General features: G+C 39.4%; 1 protein-coding gene across 3 annotated transcripts in view; it reads left to right on the top strand.

The window, feature by feature from the left end:
* The window catches only part of Lin52 (lin-52 DREAM MuvB core complex component), an 82312-nt gene that overhangs the window by 3815 nt on the left and 57208 nt on the right, over positions 1–21289 (top strand). For all 3 annotated transcript variants that reach the window (XM_038336545.1, XM_038336547.1, XM_038336546.1), the window contains exons 2-5: positions 3193–3267; positions 5125–5162; positions 8024–8090; positions 10546–10629. In XM_038336545.1, coding sequence (XP_038192473.1) covers positions 3193–3267; positions 5125–5162; positions 8024–8090; positions 10546–10629 — 264 coding nt within the window. The remainder of the gene's footprint in view (positions 1–3192; positions 3268–5124; positions 5163–8023; positions 8091–10545; positions 10630–21289) is intronic.

The raw sequence follows: 21289 nt of genomic DNA, 5'->3' as shown, positions 1-21289 counted from the left end.
CGTCTGGCTGGTGACTGTATCTCTGCCTTTCCTTTTCCCAGAATTCTCCTAGTCAGGTTTCCCTGCCTATACTTCCTGCCTGGCTACTGACCAGTCAGCATTTTATTAAACCAATACAAGTGACAGATCTTTACAGAGTACAAGAGCATTCTCCCACAGCAGTGCTAACTCACGTTTTTTTCAAAGAAGTTCTGGAGATCAAACTCAGGACCTCATGCTTGCTCAACAAACAGTTTACTGACTGAGATCTCTCAGCACCCCCCCCCCTTTTTCTATTTTTTTTCAAGAGAGAGAAATTCTGGGCTAATGAGATGGCTCATCGGGTAAAAGAACTTGTCCAAGACTGCTAATCTAGTTTGAGCCTGGAACTCACATGGTGAAGAAGAGAACCAACATCTTAAATTGTTGTGTCATGAACTCAAACCCAATAAAAAAATTTACTTTTTTTTAAAAAAATAAATATATTCTGGCTTTTTGAGACAGAGTTCTGTGTAGATCAGGCTGTCCTGGAACTCACTCTGTAGACCAGGCTGGCCTCAAACTCAGAGAGATCCACTGTCTCTGTCTCTCAGGTGCTGGGATTAAAGGTGTACACCATCACTGTCTGGCAATATATGTTCTTTTCAAGGGTCAAAAAGAAAACTTCTAGAGCAGGCTTGCCTGTTGAGTTTGAGACACTGATGGTACCAGAAGACTGAAGTCCTTGCGAAAGCAGAAGACAGTGTCCACAGTCTTAGTAGAGATTGTCTTTCATGAGAGTAACGGCTCTTAGCCGATTGTAACTGGAGCAAAGTTGAAGAATAAAGACATAGGTAGATTTGCTGACACCTTTTTTACACAGGATTTTGCTGTATAGTTTGGGCTGACCTGGAACTCTCAATGCTCTTGCCTTAAGCTTCCTAAGTGCTGGGATTACCATTGTGGATCAACATGTCCAGCCAATACTCATTTTTCTAAGCACTTTCTTCCTTCCTTCCCTCCCTCCCTTCCTCCCTCCCTCCCTCCTTCCTTCCTTCCTTCTTTCTTCTTTTTTTGGTTTTTTCCAGACAGGGTTTCTCTGTGTAGCTCTAGCTTTGGTGCCTGTCCTGGAACTAGCTCTTGTAGACCAGACTGGCCTTGAACTCACAGAGATCCACCTGCCTCTGCCTCCCAAGTGCTGGGATTAAAGGCATGTGGCACCACCACTTGGCTCAATTTTTCTATTTTTTGATTTTATGTGTATGAGTATTTTGCTTGCTCTATATCTCTGCTCTGCATGTGTACTAATTGGAACCATTGACAGTGGTGAGCTGTCATATAGTGCTGGGAATTGAACCCGGATCCTCTGGAAGAGCATTCACTGCTCCTAACCACTGAGCCATCTCTCCAGCCCTAACTTTCTTATTTTTAGGTTTTTTTTTTCCTTTTTTTTGGTTTTTTATTTTAATATTTAAAAAAATTTCCATCTCCTCCCCTCTTCCTCCCCCTTCCCTCCCTTCCCTCCACCTATACCCCCCCTCCCTCTTCAGGCCAAGGAGCCATCGGGGTTCCCTACTCTATGTTAAGACCAAGGTCCTTCCAACTCCCCCCAGGTCCAGGAAGGTGATCAACCAAGCTGAGAAGGCTCCCACAGAGCCCGTCCATGCAGAAGAATCACAGCCCAGCGCCATTGTCCTTGGCTTCTCAGTCAGCCTCCACCGTCGGCCACATCCAGAGAGTCTGGTTTGGTCTCATGTTCCATCAGTCCCAATCCAACTGGAGTTGGTGATCTCCCGTTAGTTCTGTCCCACGGTCTCCATGGGTGAATGCACCCCTCACGGTCCTGACTTTCTTTCTCATGTTTTCTCTCCTTCTGCTCCTCATCAGGACCTTAGGAGCTCAGTCCGGTGCTCCAATGTGGGGCTCAGTCATTTTCTTCCTCTTTCGCCAGGTGGAGGTTCTTCATAGGAACATCCTTCTTTAGGTTGGGGAAGTTTTCTTCTATAATTTTGTTGAATATGTTTTCTGGGCCTTTGAGTTGTAATTCTTCTCCTTCTTCTACCCCAATTATTCTTAGGTTTGGTCTTTTCATGGTGTCCCAGATTTCCTGGATGTTTTGTGTTAAGAATTTGTTAGATTTGTTTAGTTCTTTAATCTGTGAATTTATTTCCTCTATAGTATCTTCAGAGTCCCAGATTCTTTCTTCCATCTCTTGTATTCGGTTGGAAATACTTGTCTCTGAAGTTTCTGTTCGTTTACTCAAAGTTTCCATTTCCAGTCTTCCCTCAGATTGTGTTTTCTTCAATACCTCCATTTCATCTATCAGGTCTTATACTGTTTCCCTTACCTGTTTGATTGCTTTTTCTTGTTTTCTTGGGTATCTTTGAGAGATTTATTTATTTCGTCTACCTTTTTGTTTGTCATCTCCATTTCTTTTTTTTTTTTGATTTTTCGAGACAGGGTTTCTCTGTGGCTTTGGAGCCTGTCCTGGAACTAGCTCTTGTAGACCAGGCTGGTCTCGAACTCACAGAGATCCGCCTGCCTCTGCCTCCCGAGTGCTGGGATTAAAGGCGTGCGCCACCACCGCCCGGCCCATCTCCATTTCTTTATGGCAGTTTTTTACCTCCTGTTTAAGGTCCTCTATTATTTTCATAAAGTACTGTTTAAGGTCGGTTTCTTCTATATCTTCTGGGGTAGGGTGTTCAATTCTTGTTGTTTCGGGATGTCTGGATTCTGGTGATGTCATGTTGCCTTTCATGTTGTTGGAGGAGTTCTTGCATTGGCGCCTGCCCATCTCTTCCTTCAAATGGAGCCGGGAGGCACTTGGTGTCCTAGGCCAATCTCTAACTTTCTTAAATATTCTTACTTGGTAGAGTGGAAGACTGAGTTTTGATGAGACAGAATCCAGTTTATTTGTAATATCATGCTCCAGTAGCAATTCAGATCTTTGAAATTTCAATTAAATTCTCTATTGTTTTTTTTTTTTTTTTTTTTGAGTGGGGGATGGTTTGGGAACAGGGTTTCTCTGTAGCCTTGGAGCCTGTCCTAGAACTAGTTCTTGTAGACCAGGCTGGCCTCAAACTCACAGAGGAGATCCACCTGCCTCTGCCTCCCAAGTGCTGGGATTAAAGGTGTGTGCCACCACTGCCCAGCTCAGTTTAAGTTCTTTAAGATTGAAATGTAATAAAATATAAATGAATGTGTTTCTCATCCTATCCTGGTGTTTGGTTCCAGGGACAGATTTGGAAACATCTTTGCTAAGTTTTGAGAAACTTGACCGTGCCTCGCCAGATCTTTGGCCTGAACAATGTAAGTTTTTTCTTTTCTTGTATCAGAATTGATGCAGGAGAGTCTGTTCCCATGGGAGAATTTTGAAGGGCTATCATGTATCTATGATGATTTAAGTTTTTATTTCACTTCAAAGAGAAGAAATTGATGTGCAGTAAAAATAGGGACTTGTGAGACAAGCAATGAGGAACTTTTAAACAGTAATTATAGTTTTAAAACTACATCTGTAATAATTCCAGATAATTCTGAGATGCACAAAGCTTTTCATCTCCTTTAGTCACTCTTATTAAGTTAAATACTATTAGTAATTTTGTACAAATTGGTTTGGACTTTTTTTATGCGTATACAGATAATCGTATGCATACACACATGGTGGGGGGTGTTGTTTTTCATAATAATAAAGTCGCATATATAGAGCCTTCAGCTTAATTTAAATAAATTTGTAGTTTGATGTATCTTTTCATGTTGTTCTTTGTAGGTCTACTTCATTCTTTTAAGTATAATGGATAGGTATATTCTAGTTCCTACATATTCTGTTTGAAAACCTAAATCATCTGATTTTCATTTCACAAGCAGCATCTTAATGATTATTAATTATTTTTTTTAAATATTTATTTATTTATTATGTATACAATATTCTGTCTGTGTGTATGCCTGAAGGCCAGAAGAGGGCACCAGACCCCATTACAGATGGTTGTGAGCCACCATGTGGTTGCTGGGAATTGAACTCAGGACCTTTGGAAGAGCAGGCAGTGCTCTTAACCTCTGAGCCATCTCTCCAGCCCCATTAATTATTATATTAATGACACATATTGCATATATGTTCTGTATGTGGAAGAGGATGACTGCCCATTTTCTCACTAGCCAATATTGGATGTTACTAGTCATTATGGTGGCTTGCATTTCTTTTTTTAATGAAGTGACATTCATTTATTTATTAGGCTGGGGGAGGCACCCATGTGCCATGATGTACATGAAGTCAGAGGACAACTTGTAGGGGTCAGTTTTATCCTTTTACCTGATACCTGGGAATCCACAACTTAGGTTGTTGGGCTTGGTGGCAAGTGCCTTTTCCAACTGATCCATCTCACCAGCCCTAGCTTGTATTTCTTAGTAGAATTGAACATTATTTCACTTAAAATATGTAATTTTTTCTTTTGATTTTTAATGTGATACTGTCTATGAGACATTTGAGTCAATCATTTGATTAACAGAAAGGACAACTGAAAAGAAAGTTTACATTGCTCATTTTGGTTATTTATTTATTTATTATTTATTTGTTTGCATCCTTGGGGCTCAACCCCAGGGTCTTGTGCATGCTAGACAAGAACTTTTTTTATTGTCTATGCCTCTAGCCCTGGGAAGGAAACTTAAACTTTCTGACAAGAGATAGTTTACTATTCTCCAAGCCAAATACTGCTTACTTAAAGCTGAGGCATTGGCTTCTCAGAGAAGCTTTTCCTGCCCCATCATTCCAATTAGAGTTCTATTTTATATCTCCCTGTAGCACCTAACATCTTTCTGAAGTGCTTAAGCAGTGTTAGTGATTTCTGACCTGTCCTCTTCTACATTGTAAGCTCTTTGAAGGCGGCAAGACTTTGGCTTTTGGATTGTTTATTTGCTTGAGACAGGATTTTTTTCTGTGTAGCCCTGGCTGTCCTGGAACTCACTCTGTAGACCAGGCTGGCCTCAAACCCAGAGATCTACCTGCCTCTGCCTCCTGAGTACTAGGATTAAAGGTGTGTGCCAACAGAGCCATCACCACTTGGGAAAACTTCATTGTTTTTTGTTGTTGTTGTTATTTAAGTCCTCTGTGCCTGAACACACAAATGTTTCTTGCATGAATAACATTTGTTGTTTTTTGTTTTTCTTCTCTAGTACCAGGTGTTGCTGAATTTGCTGCTTCTTTCAAAAGTGTAAGTAATAGCTTATGTTTATGGAGGTTTACTCTAAAGCTTGCCCTTGGGTAAAAAGCTCAAATCTATTTTAAAGAATAGCGCTATAGGGCTGGAGAGATGACTCAGTGGTTAAGAGCACAGGCTGCTCTTCCAGAGGTCCTGAGTTCAATTTCCAGCAACCACATGATGGCTCACAACCATCTGTAATGAGATCTGGCACCGGGACATACATGGAGGCAGAATGTTGTATACATAATAAAAGTAAACAAATAAATCTTAAAAAAACATTAAAAAAAAGAATAGCGCCATAGTCTTCTAATCATTTTTTTTTACTATAGACCTTTAAATATGTTTATATTCTCATAATTAACTGTTCAAATGCTTTGACCCTCTAACCCTTATCTATTAGCCTTTTCCTCAGCTCAGAAACTTCAAGGTTATGCAGTTGAAATACTTGCTGTAATATTGGTATTCTGTTTGCCCCAACTATATTTAATTTTGAAGCTTCCCCCCCCCCCCCTTATTTATGTGGGAGTTGTTTTTTCTTTTTATTATGTGGTTACTGGGGTTTGAATTCAGGTCATTAGAAAAAGCAGCAAGCTCACTTGCTGAGCCATCACTCTGGCCCAAGGTTATGTTTTTTGTTTTTTGTTTTTTTTTTGTTTTGTTTTTTCAAGACAGGGTTTCTCTGTAGCTTTTGGAGCCTGTCCTGGAACTAGCTCTTGTAGACCAGGCTGGCCTCGAACTCACAGAGATCCTCCTGCCTCTACCTCCCGAGTGCTGGGATTAAAGGCGTGTGCCACCACCACCAGGCCCAAGGTTACGTTTCTTAACCTTTGTCTGCATGGTAGAATTGTCAGTATACAGCTCAAAGCTTTTAAAATTTTTTTGTCTTGTTTAATTCCTTATCTCTATTTTTTTAAGTAGTCCCTCTTAATGGCCTTTGATATTCTGAATCAGTACATCTGGGAATAGCCAGGATTTGGTTTTTGTACAGGGTGAGGGTGAAAGATGATCTCACAGTGTAACTGTCTTAGTCACTGTCTTTTTTAAGTAACATAAAGAGACACCATGACCAAGGCAACGTTAAAAGAAAGCATTTAATTGGGGGCTTACTTACAGTTTCAGAGATCATGATGGTGGGATTGGGGAACATGGCAACAGACAGACAGGCATTGTGCTGGAGCAGTAGCTGAGAGCCTACATCTTATCCACAAACAGCAGGAAGAGAGCAAGAGAGACTGGGTATGGGCTTTTGTAACTTTAAAACCCACCCCTAGTGACATATCTCCTTCAACATGGCCACACTCCTAAACCTTCCCAAACATTTGCACCAACTAGAGACTAAGTATTCAAATATATGTTCTTATAGGGGCACCACAGTAACCTAAGCTGACCTTGAACTAACCTTCCTTATGCCTCAGCCTCTGCTCGGGGTGCAGTTGTACCCCACTTATGTCCATTAACGTTTTTAAATGCTGAAAATTTCTAAAACTTCTACAGTACAATTATGAACTCGGGGTAAACACATTTGCTATCAAGTCTGATGTCCTGAGTTCAGTCCCTGGACCTACATGATAGAAGGAGAGAACTGACTCCCACTGGTTGCCTTCTGACCTCCACATACCTGCTTATGGCATATACATGCTCTACTCCCTCCCCAGAGATGTCACACAAATAAATAAATGGAAAAAAATTTAATGATGAAATCTAGTCAAGTGGTGTTGGCGTACATCATTAATCCTGGCACATGGGAGGCAGAGGCAGGCAGATTTCTGTGAGTTTGAAGCCAGCCTGGTCTACAGAGAGAGTCCCAGGACAGCCAGGCTACACAGAGAAACTATCTCCAAAAAAACCAAAAGAAGTTACTGATGAAATGTCAAGTGATGACCATTATTCTATTCTCTCCCCACTTGATTTTTTTTTTTATTTTTTATTTTTGAGACATGGTTTCTCTGTGGCTTTGGAGCCTGTCTTGGAACTAGCTCTTATAGACCAGGCTGGCTTCGAACTCACAGAGATCCACCTGCCTCTGCCTCCCGAGTGCTGGGATCTGGTCTCTCCCCACTTGAACTGAGGGTTTTCTCATTCTTGATTCATATTTCTGTTAGAGACTGTTACTTATACTGTTTTAAACTTTTAATTGGAGTCTTTCATATGAATGGAATTTTAAATAATGTCATTGATAAACTAACTTATTCTTGAATTAGTAATAGTAGCCCCTTCAAAATTCATCCAAAACTACCTTTCTGAGACCAACTTTAAAATTGAGCAGCAGGATTTTGTAAAATGACTTTTTGAAGTAAAAGCTGAACCTAAGAACCTGGTTTTAAAATTTTATTTATTTATTTTGTGTATATGGATATTTTGTCTGTATGTATCTATGTCTGTGTACCATATATGTGCCTGGTGCCTGAGAAGGCCAGAAGAGGGCATCAGATCCCTTGTGACTGAGGATACAGGTACTTGTGGGTACTGGGAATCAAACCAGGGTCCCCTGGAAGAACAGTCAGTGTGCTCTTGCCTGCGGAGGCATCTATTCACCTACAAAACCTGGTTTGTTTTGTTTTTTTGTTTTTTTTTTTTCTTTTTTTTGTTTTTTTTTTTTTTTTGGTTTTTTCGAGACAGGGTTTCTCTGTAGCTTTGGAGCCTGTCCTGGAACTAGCTCTTGTAGACCAGGCTGGTCTCGAACTCACAGAGATCCGCCTGCCTCTGCCTCCCGAGTGCTGGGATTAAAGGCGTGCGCCACCACTGCCCGGCCAAAACCTGGGTTTTTGAGATTGTAGTTTTCCAGGATTTTCAGACAATTAGAAAGCTGTGTGACGAACTATAGTCTCATAAGAAGGATGCACCTGAATAGATTTTTTTTTTCCTGACAGCCCATCACTAGCTCTCCGCCCAAATGGATGGCTGAAATAGAACGTGATGACATCGATATGTTGAAAGGTATGTGATGCTGGTGTCTACTATCTTTGGGCTTTGGTTTTGTTTGTTTGTTTTTTGAGACAGGGTTTCTCTGTGTATCCCTGACTGTCCTAGAACTCACTCTGTAGATCAGGCTGGCCTAGAACTCAGAAATCCATCCTCTTGCCTCTGTCTCCTAAGTGCTGGGATTAAAGGCATGTGCCACTACCTGGCTTGTTTTTGTTTAGTAGGGTCCCATCCCATTGCTCAGTTTGGCCTCTTGACTGCATGAGCCCAACTGATGCTTCTGTCTCAGCCGCCTAAGTATGGGTAGCCACCAAGCCTGGCTTGTCCTCTGCTGTCGCATTTACATCTGTCCACAAGCCGCTGTGCAGTTTTCCTGTCCCTACGTCCTTACAATGTTCTTGGCTTGCACTGCCTACTTTGCTGTCTGTCTTCATAGTTCTTCATGTCTGGCGGGAATGCTTTTCTCTCCTTTTTACAGGTGTAGAAATTCAGCCAGTTCAAGGATGAGTCACAGTGAACTCTTTCATGTTTATTCTTTTTAATATTAACTTAATTTTGTATAATGCTTACAGTGGATTAAAAAAAATCTGACATAATTTTTTCACTGAATTATGAAGGCCCTGTTAGGTATGATAATAACAAAGGTTTAGAGATAAAATGGCTAGTGTTGATAAATTTATAAAGTGTAAACTCTGATCTTTTAAAGTTTAGTCTTCACTATAATAGAAGATCCTTATTTATAAGATTTAAAGCCACATATTGTCCTTAGTACTATAAAATGACAACCCTTGAGTGTAGCGGTTCTCAGCCTGTGGGTTGTGCCCCCTTTGAGGAGCTGAACCACCTCTTCACAGGGGTCCCATACCAAATATTCTGCCTACCAGATATTTACATTATGGTTCATGATAGTAGCAAAATTACAGTTATGAAGTAGCAATGAAATAATTTATGGTTGGGGTCACCACAACATGCGGAACTGTATTAAAGGGTCCCAGCATTAGGAAGGGTGAGAACCACTCTCCTAGCGGGTTAAGATGAATCTTTTCTTTCTTTCTGTCCTTTCAGTTCTTCTGTCAAGAATTCTATGAGCAGTGAATACAGTTGTTTGATGAATGTTTTGGAGTTCAACCAGAATGGAAATTTAAATTAAAAACTATTAATTTTATGATTTTGCTCTTTAAAAAAAATCATTCTTATAGTGTTCAGATTCATGATGGTTGTGAAGTAATAGATTGAAATTAAGGTAAAAATCAGGGATTCTTGAGCTATTTAAACAGCTGAAGTAGTCAAGAAAGTGGTGTATGCTCCTTGCAGGAAAGACTGCAGAATGATAAAAGGAAGAGCAGAACTCCTTTGTGTGATTTCAGAAGTCATTCATTGTGTGGTTAGATGCTGGTTTCCTCACCCACCCATGGAAAACTATGTCTCAAAGGATCTCAGATTCATTGTCCTAATATTCCAAAACTATTTATGTAATAAATGATGAGCTTATATTTCCTAAGAAAACTAAATTTTTAGTGAGAGTTCACAGCACATTATGTTTCATGAAAATTGATCTCTGTTTTTAAACAAGGATTTAGGTGATATTTAAATGAAAATCTGGGAGTAACCTTTATTTTAAGGAAGTAAAATCTGGGAAGTAAATAAAATTAATTGTAAATAAAATAAAGAAAATTTGGATTTGAAGGGAAAGTTTGGATTTATATTTATGTTTTCTACAGTTGGGGACATGCTAAACAGTACTTTGCTGCTATTATTGCTACTATATATAGTTGAAATCCTGGGACTTGTAAATGGAGACAACATCTGATTTACATGACCAAGATGTGTCTGCAAGGCTTTCTCTATGATATGTCACATCATAAGGCTTCATATTTTAATGGTATATTCATTTTGTGTGATAGGCAAAAATGAATGTTATAAACAGATGCTTGGAATATAAACTCACACTTGGGCAGGTGAGCTGACTCAGCTGTGAAGACACATGCCACCAGACCTGGCAACCTGAGTATGCTCTCTAGAACCCACATGCTAGGAGGAAAGAATTGACTCTTCAAATTGTCCTCTGATACCCATGCAATAGTGTGCACAAACACACACTAAATACATTTTTAAAAATGTAAAATAAATAATTTAAAGCCCACTTAATTTGTTAAGTATAATGCTGAGGTGTTTTTGCAGTGGTAGAAAACTTCACAGTTTTTGCTAAAGTGTATGTAAAATTGGAGGAAAGGAAATAAAGGGCCTGTCTTGTACTTATTCATGAAGGAAATCAAGCTTGACATCTTTCTCACTCTTTCATTGTTCTGGTGATCAAATCCTGGGCTTCCTGCTTGCTAGGTCAGTGTTCTGACATTCAGCTATACCCCCACCCCAACTAGACATCTTTTATTACTAGGACTATCAACCCAAATCAATTATTACTGCAGACCAGTGAGAAGTGATACTGAGATAAAGTCTTCTATTTCAGAGCTGGGGAGCCTCACCACAGCTAATTTGATGGAGAAGGTACGAGGGCTCCAGAACCTGGCCTATCAGCTGGGACTGGATGAGTGTGAGTACCCAATTAGTTTTATACAAGGTTGCATGTTGTATATTCCACAATGAGTTCTATTTACAACTCATGAAAATATACCTTTCCTTTTACCAAGGCAAAGACAAGCCATCTGAAGATAGGAACTTGGTGTAACTTTGTGCCTTTTATGACAGAATGTGCTAATCTATTGACTTAAAAGTAAAAATTTTTGTGCAATACATATCTTTTGGAACTTTTTTGTTTTAAGTGCTAGGACATCAGCTAAAACTAGTTCAGTCTAAAGACAGACTTTAGACTGTAAACTAACATTATTTATTAAAAATCCAGGGGTAGGAATGGCTTCGAGGTTATCTAGGTCTGTGACCCTTAATGATGTCACTGGGCGTGTTCTTATTCTTGTGTTTGTGTATCCAGGTTCCACTTTACTCAAGCCGTTAGTCCTCGAGTCTTTGCTGCTGTTCATAGCCTTTTCTAGGCACTAAGGAAAGTGCCCAAAAAGAGATCCAGTGTGTGTTTTTGAATATCATGATTCTCCAGGAAGGAAGAGTGTCTTTCTGGGGAGACTTCAGCTGTTCTGCACCAGAGCACAGACATGCATGGCAGTGGTCAGCCAACAAGGAAGCTCAGGTCATTAGGTTTGGCAGTGTGTTCCCTTACCCACTGAGCCATCTATACTGCCAAGTATTTGTATTTCTAAGAACTGACGACATTGTAGTCAACTAATTCAGCCGTCTTAATCACTGAACTTAAGCTGAACAAGGAAGACTGTTTTCCTGCCTGCGTGGTAGGGTGAATACAGTAGAAACAGAAATTATGTTATACTTCATAACTCAGCCGATTTCAGTTTCTGTAACAGTACTTTGTAACTTCCTGCCATCTTGCTTGGCCATAGGGAATTTATTTGAGGTTAGAAAATAAGTTAGAAATTGAAATGATTACATCAATGTGTGTAGGATTTCTTGGATATAGTCTCTTTGTTTAGCATGGATAGTGTATTTGCATAAATACATCTTTTTTGTCCGCTTAGATTATTCATTTGCTCCAGGGATTGTCTTTCTCTTGACACCTAACCTGGTGTTGCCATGTCTTGGTGTTGTTCCTACGTTGATTGAAAGGATGACACGGGTGAGAAGTAAGCAGTGGGGACTGATGAGTCCCAGAGGACCAGTGATACTGTTTTCATGCAGATATCCGCCCTGATAAAGATGATGAGATTAAAAAATGCAGAAATATTTAGCCTCAAAACATGATTGTCATTTCACAGTATTGTTAAATGAGAGTATAGAATAACAAGAACCTTATAGTACTGGTAGTAACCAGATTCTGTCTTTTAGGAGGCGAGCCTTATGTTACCTTTTGGTTTCGTCCGTGGCTATATGCCAGATAACCCTTTTGGTGTACAGATTTTAAAATGCAATAACTCTTATAGATTTGTTTCATTTTTAAGGCACTTTCACCATTCTTGGAAATTCGTTAATTCTTTACGTTTGTTTTAGCCCTGGGATTAAATGTAACTTTTCAAAATAAGTCTTTTTTTTTTTTTTTTTGAGACTGCCTTTGTAGTCTTATGGATCAACTGGCAGTCAATTAAAGATGCCCCTAGATGGAATGACACATGATATTCTAACGAGGCCCATTGACTTAAAACAGAAAGGATGAAGGCTTTTGAAAATTGCTCTAGTTTTAGGTAATTGGTGTTTAGTGATGAGAAGTAATGTTTGAAGGTCTTGGGATATTTTTTTCTCTGATAGCAGTAGATAATTATTTCGTATATACAACATGGAGTGTGCTAATTGTTTGGCTATATGTGCTTGAGCCCTCCTCATTACCGTTATGGTGTGGGTGGGATACTGACTTAGCCCTGTGAATTACAACAGTAAGCTGTTGCCTTTATTCCTGAGACCCATTTAATTGCTGTGCATCCTACTCATTCTCAGCAATTTTTACCCTTTTCTGACTTTTTCCTTGGTTCTGAAGGTGACAAGTTTTTCAGTAATTATGCAAACGACCTACTTATTTATCATCACTAACTTGGAAATAACTGAAAATAAGTTGTAAAAATTTGGAAAACTGCTAATCATCTCTTTGTAGCTAGAGCTAAACCTTGGAACTCTGGATCATTTGTGTTTGTGTTTTTCTTTTTTTTGTAACAGCTTTATTGAGCTGCAGTTCATGTTTCTGTAATTCACCTATTTATACTGAACAGTTCAGTATGCAACACAGTCAAGTCTAGGATATTTTCAGCACTACCCCAAATCCCTGGCCCCATTTGCCCTACTCCTCATTTCCTCTCAAGCTTCTAGGGGCTCAGCCATCACTAATCTGTTTTGTGTCAGTATAGATTTGTCTAGTTTGAAATCATGTAGTATATAGTCTCTGTAACTGGAGTCTCATTTTTATTGTCTCTTACTCGAAGTGCTGGGTATCAGACCCAGAGCCTGTACATTACTAGCTTCCTGCATCCCTGATTTCTTTTACTGAAATAGCATTTTCAGTGTTCAGCTGTGTTACAGAATATATCAGTGCTCTCTTTTGTATGGTTAAATCACATTCCTTTGGGTAGGTATAACATTGTATTTATCGCCGATTGAGAGACATTTGATTGTTGCTACTATTAGATTTGTTGGATAATGCTGCTCTGACAAGTCATGTGTAGACATGCATTTCCATTCTCTTGTGTTTATAACTGGGGTCTTATGATAACACTATATCTGACTCCTTTGGGTTTTGGAGACAGGGTTTCTCTGCGTAGCCCTGGCTGTCCTAGAACTCAACTCTGTAGATCAGGCTGGACTTGATTGACCAGAGATCTGCCTGCCTCTGCCTCCCAAGTGCTGAATTAAAGGTGTGCTCTTTGCTTGTATCTGACTTTGTGAAGAGTTCTTAGGCTATTTTCCAAGCTGACTGAACCATTGTATACTTCTACCAGCAGTAGAGGAATTTTTGCTAATGCTTATTATTGTCCTTTAAAAAGTTGTTACTTCTATCCTAGGAGTATAAGGTTCATTGTGGTTTGGATTTTCTTTTGCCCATTGATGCTGAATACTTAATCTGCTTTCATGAGCCATCAGTCAGTTGTACATGCCCGGCTGTACGTAAAGTTGTGTGTGTGCAGAGATTCCTTGTACGGGGAACGATTTTGTTCCTTCCTTTCTCATATTTTCTGTTGTGAGCCTTTAAGGGCTGAGCCATTTCTCCAGCCCGTGTTTCTTCCTTTCTAATCTAGATATGTTTTGATTTCATTTTCTTACCTTAGTTAAATTTCACTACAGTGGTGAACAGAAGTGGTAAGAGTAGATCTCCTTCATTTCCTTCCTGATCTTGGCAGAAAGCATGTAGTATGGTGTTAAAGACTGTGGTGTTTTCATAGGTAATTTTTAATGAAAATAAAATTACATTGAAGTTGCCTAGATTCTTTGAACTTTTAAAAACATTTTTGTGTAAAAGACATTTGAGACTTCACTATTAAGACTTTGCAAAAGATTTCTTCCTTCCTTTCTTTTTTTGCGGAGGAGGGGTCTGAGACAGGGTTTCTCTATGTAAACAGCCTTGGCTGGCCTCAAACTCACTCTTTAGACAAGGCTGGCCTCGAACTCACAGAAATCCACCTGCCTCTGCCTCCCACATGCTGGGATTAAAGGCGTGTGCCACCACTGTGTGGCAATTTATTTCATTTTTAATTACATATGTATGTGCATACATGCTTGTGAGTGCCCAAGTAGGCCAAAGGCACCTGATCCCTCAGAACAGTGTTATAGTCATTGTGAGCCACCTGCTATTGGTACTGGGAACCAAACTCAGATCCTTCCCAAGAACTTTATAACTTCTTTACTACTGAGCTCTCTTTCCAGCCCTCATTTAAACTTGATATTCCCACTCAGTTAATTACATTGTTGAGTCTGTTCCGATATATGGTATAAGTTTTAGTGGTTGTACCAAAGAAAAATCAATGCTTCTAAATGCTTCTGTTAGAACCCTCAAGGCATATGCTTTTGAAAAGTAGCTAATTATATTGAGAAATTACTCTCCATCTATATTTTTTGCTTATGGGGCAGAATGTTGTTGTATAGCCCAGGCTGGCTTTGAACTTACAGTGATCTTCCTACTTCAACTTTCCAAGTGTTGGAATTTACAGGCATGGACTACTGCATCTAGCTCTAAATACATCTAAAGGAGAGTTAGCTTCGTTGAGTTCTAATTTTAGTCGGTGACTGAAGGAAAGAATAATTGTGACTCTACACTCTAGTTGTTCTCTGTGGCCTGGTATCAAGGTTCTTTGGCTCTTAGAATAAGGCCTGTTTGGTAACCTCTGTGTAACAAATTAGTAGCTCTTGATGAAGGAAAGTATTCATCTCATATGTAGCCTCTAGATGGCAGCATAAGTCTTACAGGACTTCTACTGCTTGAACGGGGTTTCTGATTTGGGTAAAAGCAGTTTTTGTGGTTTTACAAAACTGTTTGCCTAACTTCCTCCCTTCCTCCCTCTTTTCTTTCAAGACAGGCTCTCTGTATTGTGGCTGTCCTGGAACTCATTATTAGACCATACTGACCTCTGCCTCCTGAGTGCATCACTCCTTCTTGTCTTTTAAATATTTATTTCTTTATGGGTTGATTGATTGAGTTTTTGATACAAGGTTTCTTTGTGTAACAGTCCTAGCTATCTTGGAACTTGCTCTGTAGACCAGGCTGACCTCAAACTCACAGAGATCCGCCTGTCTCTGCCTCCCAGTGCTGGGATTAAAGGTGTGCACCACCATCACTCAGTGCTCTATCTTATTTTTTAAAGGTCACTTCCTTTTTGAAGCAATGTATATTTTTGAAGCTCAGAGTCCTTTAGTTTCTTTATTGCCCTAAGTAATATTTTGCATTTCATCATGGAGGTTGGATTTTTTTTTTTCTGAGACAAGTTTTCTGTATGTAACAGCTCTGGCTGTCCTGGAACTTGCACTGTAGACCAGGCTGGCCTCACAGAGATCCATCTGCCTCTGTCTCCCAAGTGCTAGACTGAAGGCATGCGCCTCCACCACCCAGCATGAAGGTTGGATTTATTTATTTCATTTTTTAAGGTTTATTTATTTACTATATATAGTGTTCTGTCTGCATATATGCCTACTCACCAGAAGAGGGCATCAGACCTCATTACAGATGGTTGTGAGTCATCATGTGATTGCTGGGAATTGAACTCGGGACCTCTGGAAGAGCGGCCAGAAGCAAGTGCTCTTAACCTCTGAGCCATCTCTCTAGCCCGAAGGTTGGATTTTTAACATTCCAAAAATGCGATTGCTTAATAAGTTGCTCCCACATTTGGATATAAGACTCTCAGAACGGGTTCAGTTCTCTGACCTGTATTATCTCTCTTTCTAGTTTGTTTTTTTTTTTCATCCTTGGACTCTATTATGTTACTATGCAATATGAGGCATTGCCATATTAAATGAAAACAGGAATTTTATCTAAAATTGATAGAATAAGCTTGGGCTAGTGACCCTTTAAGAAAAATAAAATTATTTTAAAATAAAGCTTCCAGACATTAAGTCATTTTGAACAATCAGATAAGAAGAGAAAGAAAGAAATGTGTCCCATTCAGCAGCCATTTATCTGCTTCACACAGGGCTCTCTCAAGTATATGAAGCTGAGTAAAATATATGACTTCATTATGCACATTAAAATCTATGAGGAAAGGGAAAGATGATAAGTAACTCTTAATGGACCATAGAGAAATAAATTCTTTAAGAATACAAAGAGTGCTGGGCGGTAGTGATGCACACCTTTAATCCCAGCATTAGGGAGGCAGAGGTGGGTGGATCTCTGTGAGTTCAAGGCCAGCCTGGTCTACAGAGCAAGTTTCAGGATAGGTTCCAAAGCTACACAGAGAAACCCTGTCTCGAAAAACTAAAAAAAAAGAAAAAAAAATACAAAGAAGTAATCGTTTCAGAGAGAAGAGGGCAATTGTGGAAGTTACTACAGGAAGCTTCACTGAATGAAAAAGGAAAGTGAATTTCATTTTCCTATATATTGATCGTATCTACATTTAAGGCTGCAGAGTCAAGAAAATATAAATTTAGATCTGGACATGATAGTGTACATCTCTAAGACTCAAAAGGAGGAAGCAGGAAGATCAGGAGTTCAAGGGCAGATTCTACTCTATTGAGTTTCAGGTCAGCCTGGGCTGTATGTGACCCTGTCTTAGAGGGAAAAAAGGATAAATTATTATAACTTAAAAATATAAATTCAGGAAACTTGATTCAAAAGCACTGTAAAAACTACTGCTATTTGCTTTTTCAAATACCATTCAAAATTTAGCCTTCTGTCTTGTTTTATGCATTCCATAACATCTTGCAGGATTCATTATCAGAGCATGCTGTTTAGATAAATAAAAAAGCATAAAATCTAGAATCTGCACTTTGAAAGGATCAAGGTTATTTCTCATAATTAGAAATTGTCAATTTAGCTTTTAAGTATTTTGTTTAAAAATGTATTATGGTAATGGGAAATAAAACATGTTGGTATTTCTCATTTTTCCCTTGACTAACAAATTAGGATATACAAATCCTTAAATTACCTTTAAGGCTTATAAGCATTCATATCTTTTATCCATTAGTCAATTTATTTCATAAACCCAACATTGCCTCTGAAATGGTTTTACTCACAAAGAGGATTTTGCCATAAAATGCTTCTGGTATTTTACTCTCTTGTGATTTGGGAAGGAGGGACAGGATAGAGGAAAGAAGACAGGACATAAATCAATTAGGATAAGATTGCTTTTAAAGTATCATTTTGTATAATTCTACAGAGTATATGCTAGATAAGAAGATGTATATTTAGAGGAACTAGTGTATGTGCATGTGATTTATCTCAGTGCTAGAATATGAGGCCCTGAGTTCAGTCCCCAGAGCTGTAATCACAGAAAGACCAAATAGGTCCATGAAAACCAGAGGGATAACCAAGTAATCTCTTACATGTGAGAAAATACTCACATGTAAGGACTGTACTGAGGATAAAAAAATCAGAGTATCGGTCAGTGAGGGGACTCAGTGGGTAACTATGCTTGCTGCCGGACAACCTGAGGTTGATCCCTGGAACGCACATTGGCATGTGCACACACACAACAGAAATAAATGTGTGTGTGTGTGTGTGTGTGTGTGTGTGTGTGTGTAAAATCTTAGGCAGGGCCTTCCTATGTAGCCCTAACTGGCCTGGAACTCCCTATGTAGATCATGAGCAGGCCATTAACTCAAAGAGATCCTCCTACTTCTGTCCCAAGTGCTAAGATTAAGATGTGTGATACCACAGCTTGCCTAATAAGTAAAATGATTTTTTAAAAAAGGAGATCATGCTGGGTGGTGGTGGCGCACGCCTTTAATCCCAGCACCAGGGAGGCAGACGCAGGCAGATCTCTGTGAGTTCGAGGCCAGCCTGGGCTACAAGAGCTAGTTCCAGGACAGGCTCCAAAAGCTACAGAGAAACCCTGTCTCGAAAAACAAAAAACAGGGGGCTGGAGAGATGGCTCAGAGGTTAAGAGCATTGCCTGTTTTCCCAAAGGCCCTGAGTTCAATTCCCAGCAACCACATGGTGGCTTACAACCATCCATAATGGGGTCTGTTGTATACATAATAAATAAATAAATATTAAAAAAAAAACAATAAAAAAAAAAAAAGAAAAACAAAAAACAAAAAACAAACAAACAAAAAAAAAACCAAACAACCCCCAAAACAACAACAACAACAAAAAAAAGAGATCATAAAATCAGCATTTTATTTTTAGTTTTTAAGAATAGGAACATAGTTAAATGCCAGGAAGGAAATGCAAATATATTTATATTACAACTGATTTTATATAGAAAAAAATACTTTTAAAAAATGAGGGAAAATCAATACTATTTTAGAAATAATTGGAATTATTTAAAAGATGCACCCCCTGGGCTGGAGAGATGGCTCAGCGGTTAAGAGCATTGCCTGCTCTTCCGAAGGTCCTGAGTTCAATTCCCAGCAACCACGTGGTGGCTCACAACCATCTGTAATGAGGTCTGGTGCCCTCTTCTGGCCTGCAGACATACACACAGACACAGAATATTGTATACATAATAAATAAATATTAAAAAAAAAAAGATGCACCCCTGTTTTCCTGAGAAGCTTTTAACTCTTTGAGAGACTGTTTCTTAAGGAGGAGTCAGTCTGTCAGTTAAAAACAGCGGGTCAGTTTTCACGACTAGTGAGGTTAAAAAGTGAATAGGACTTCTTTTTCCAACTTTGGTGTGTCCTTGCAGAAGTAGAGGTTCGGGAGAGAAAGAAGTGCTAAGCTGTTAGTCAAGGGCACAAGGTGATTTGGTTGGCACCTTTTGTGCCAGCCATGGTGGCCCACTCTTGTCATTCTAGCACTCGGGAGATTAAGGGAGGAAGATCGTGAGTTGAAAAGCAGACTTGTTACATAACAAGACAGCTATCTCAATAACCCAAGGAGGGCTGGAGAGATGGTTGCAGCTAAGAGCCCCTGCTGCTTTTGTAGAGGACCTAGGCTCGCTTCCCAGCACTCACATGGCAGCTCACCTGTAACATGCTTTCCAGAGGATTCGATGCCCTCTTTTGTCCTCCTTGGCCCCAGTTATGCATGTGGTGCACATACATGTACGCATGCAAACATTTTAAGATATAAAAAGAAATACGTTTTAAAAAACATTTTTAAAAACATCTTGTATTAAACAAACATTGGGCAGTTTTGTCAAACTTTATTTCAGGCTGTTTTGCCTGTAGTTAGAAAATTAAACACTTAGTATTAACTATAGAGGAAGCAAAGAGCCACTTAGAACGCCTGCAGTCTGAAGTGAAACTGCAGCCGTTTGTTTGAGAGATACAGCAGGTAAGATTTACCAGACTTTTATTTTTTTACACTAATTCCAATAGGGTTCATGGAAGTTGCATCCTTCCTAGGCTTTGAATCTAGGAATGACTGTGTGCATGGGGAAATAAGTGAACACATTCTGTTTTACTTGTCTTTTATAAGTTTTTGTTATTGATGCTCTAGAGAGTTCAATTTAACAGTATTTACTGTTTCAGATTAAAGAGCAGTAGCTTTGTTTTATCTACTGTTTTGTGTTGAAATATAATCTGGAAAGGAGTGACGCTGCATGAGAATTTATAAATGAATACAAAGTACTGCACTGTGGTACTAGGGAAGTAATGGCTTTAACATACATAAATGAAGAGTCTCCAACCATTAAATCTACGTTAATAGTTTGTTAAAGGATACTTTTTCATATAACTAGAGAAATCTCTTGATTAGAAAAATAAAGCATTTGGTCGCCTGTTCTAAGAGGTTAAATTTAAGACTGGGTGTATGGTAGGCTGTCCTTCAAGAGGACAGTTTCAAATCTGTTTCAGATATTGAAAGAGAAAACAGAGCTATAGTGATATTTCTGATATAAAAATATTCTACTATTTCCCTTTTTTTTGTTCTTTAATCAAGTCTTAGCTTGATTTCTCAATAGCTTAGTTAGTGAAGTTCTTGCCAGGCATGAATGAGGACCAGAGTTCAGTTCCCAGAATGCATATTTTACAAAAGCCAGTGCTGAGGAGGTAAGAACACGAGGATCCCTGGACTTGCTGGCCGGTCAGCCCATCCTACTTGACAGATTCAAGTAGGATCCAGGCGAGTAAAAGACCCTATCTCAAAAACAAGCTTGATAGCTCCTGAGGAACAACACCTAAATTGACCTCTGGCCTCCAAACAGAAACTCTAGAGGGGTGGAGCTGAGGCTCAGTTGATAGAATGCCTTGGCAAACATACTTGAGGCCCTAGGTTTGATCTCCAGCTCCATATAAAACTGGACACAATGGCTCACACCTGTGTTCTCAGCAGTTAGGAAGTAGAGGCAGGAGGGAGTTCAAGGTTATTCTTGCCTATGTAGTCTGAGGCCAGCCTAGGGTACTTGAGGCCCTGTCTCATCTTTTTTTAATAAAATTGAATATAATATATATAAATAGAAATAAACATTGTAGTATATTTATCCCAGTTTTTATAATATAAACAACCTCATAACTGTTGCCCAGAACAGATTTAAGATATAGAACTTTCACAGCACACAAAGCCCATCCCAGTACTTGTCTGACCCCTTCCCCAAAGCTAAGCAGTACTTGTGAGTCATACAGTCTCAGAAGAATTTTGGTAATTTTGAACTTATGATGGAATGACAAATGATGTCTTTTTTATGTGTCTGGCTTCTTAAGCATTTTGTTTTGTTTTATAGCCCTACCTGCCCTGGAACTCCCTATGTAGATCAGGCTGGCCTCAAACTCCAAGAGACCCACCTGCCTCCTCCTCCTGAGTGCTGGACTGTGAAAATGAATGAACCAACTAGCAAGGAAAGCAGCATGCAGAAGGAAATGCACAGGCTGTGTGGATGCTTTAAGCCTGTCTTTGTGGGAGGTTTTGGAAGTCATCTCGGCACTATTCACGGTCTCAGCGTCCTGCAGTTTTCTTTTCCAGTTCCAGGACCTTTGTAGAAATGAAGACATTATAACTAATTAGAAATGGGAGCAGCTTGGCTTAGTGGTGCAGGCCTTTAATCTCAGCATTTAGGAGGCAAATCCCTGTGAATTTGAGTCCAGCCTGGTCTACAAAATGAGTTCTGGGATGTCCAGAACCACATAGTGAAACTGTCTCAGGAAAAAAAAAATGTAAGTGA

This window comes from Arvicola amphibius, chromosome 7, assembly GCF_903992535.2.
Source record: "Arvicola amphibius chromosome 7, mArvAmp1.2, whole genome shotgun sequence".
Taxonomy (NCBI): domain Eukaryota; kingdom Metazoa; phylum Chordata; class Mammalia; order Rodentia; family Cricetidae; genus Arvicola; species Arvicola amphibius.
The sequence above is the reverse complement of the archived record's forward strand: the minus strand, read 5'-3'. Positions and strand labels throughout refer to the sequence as shown.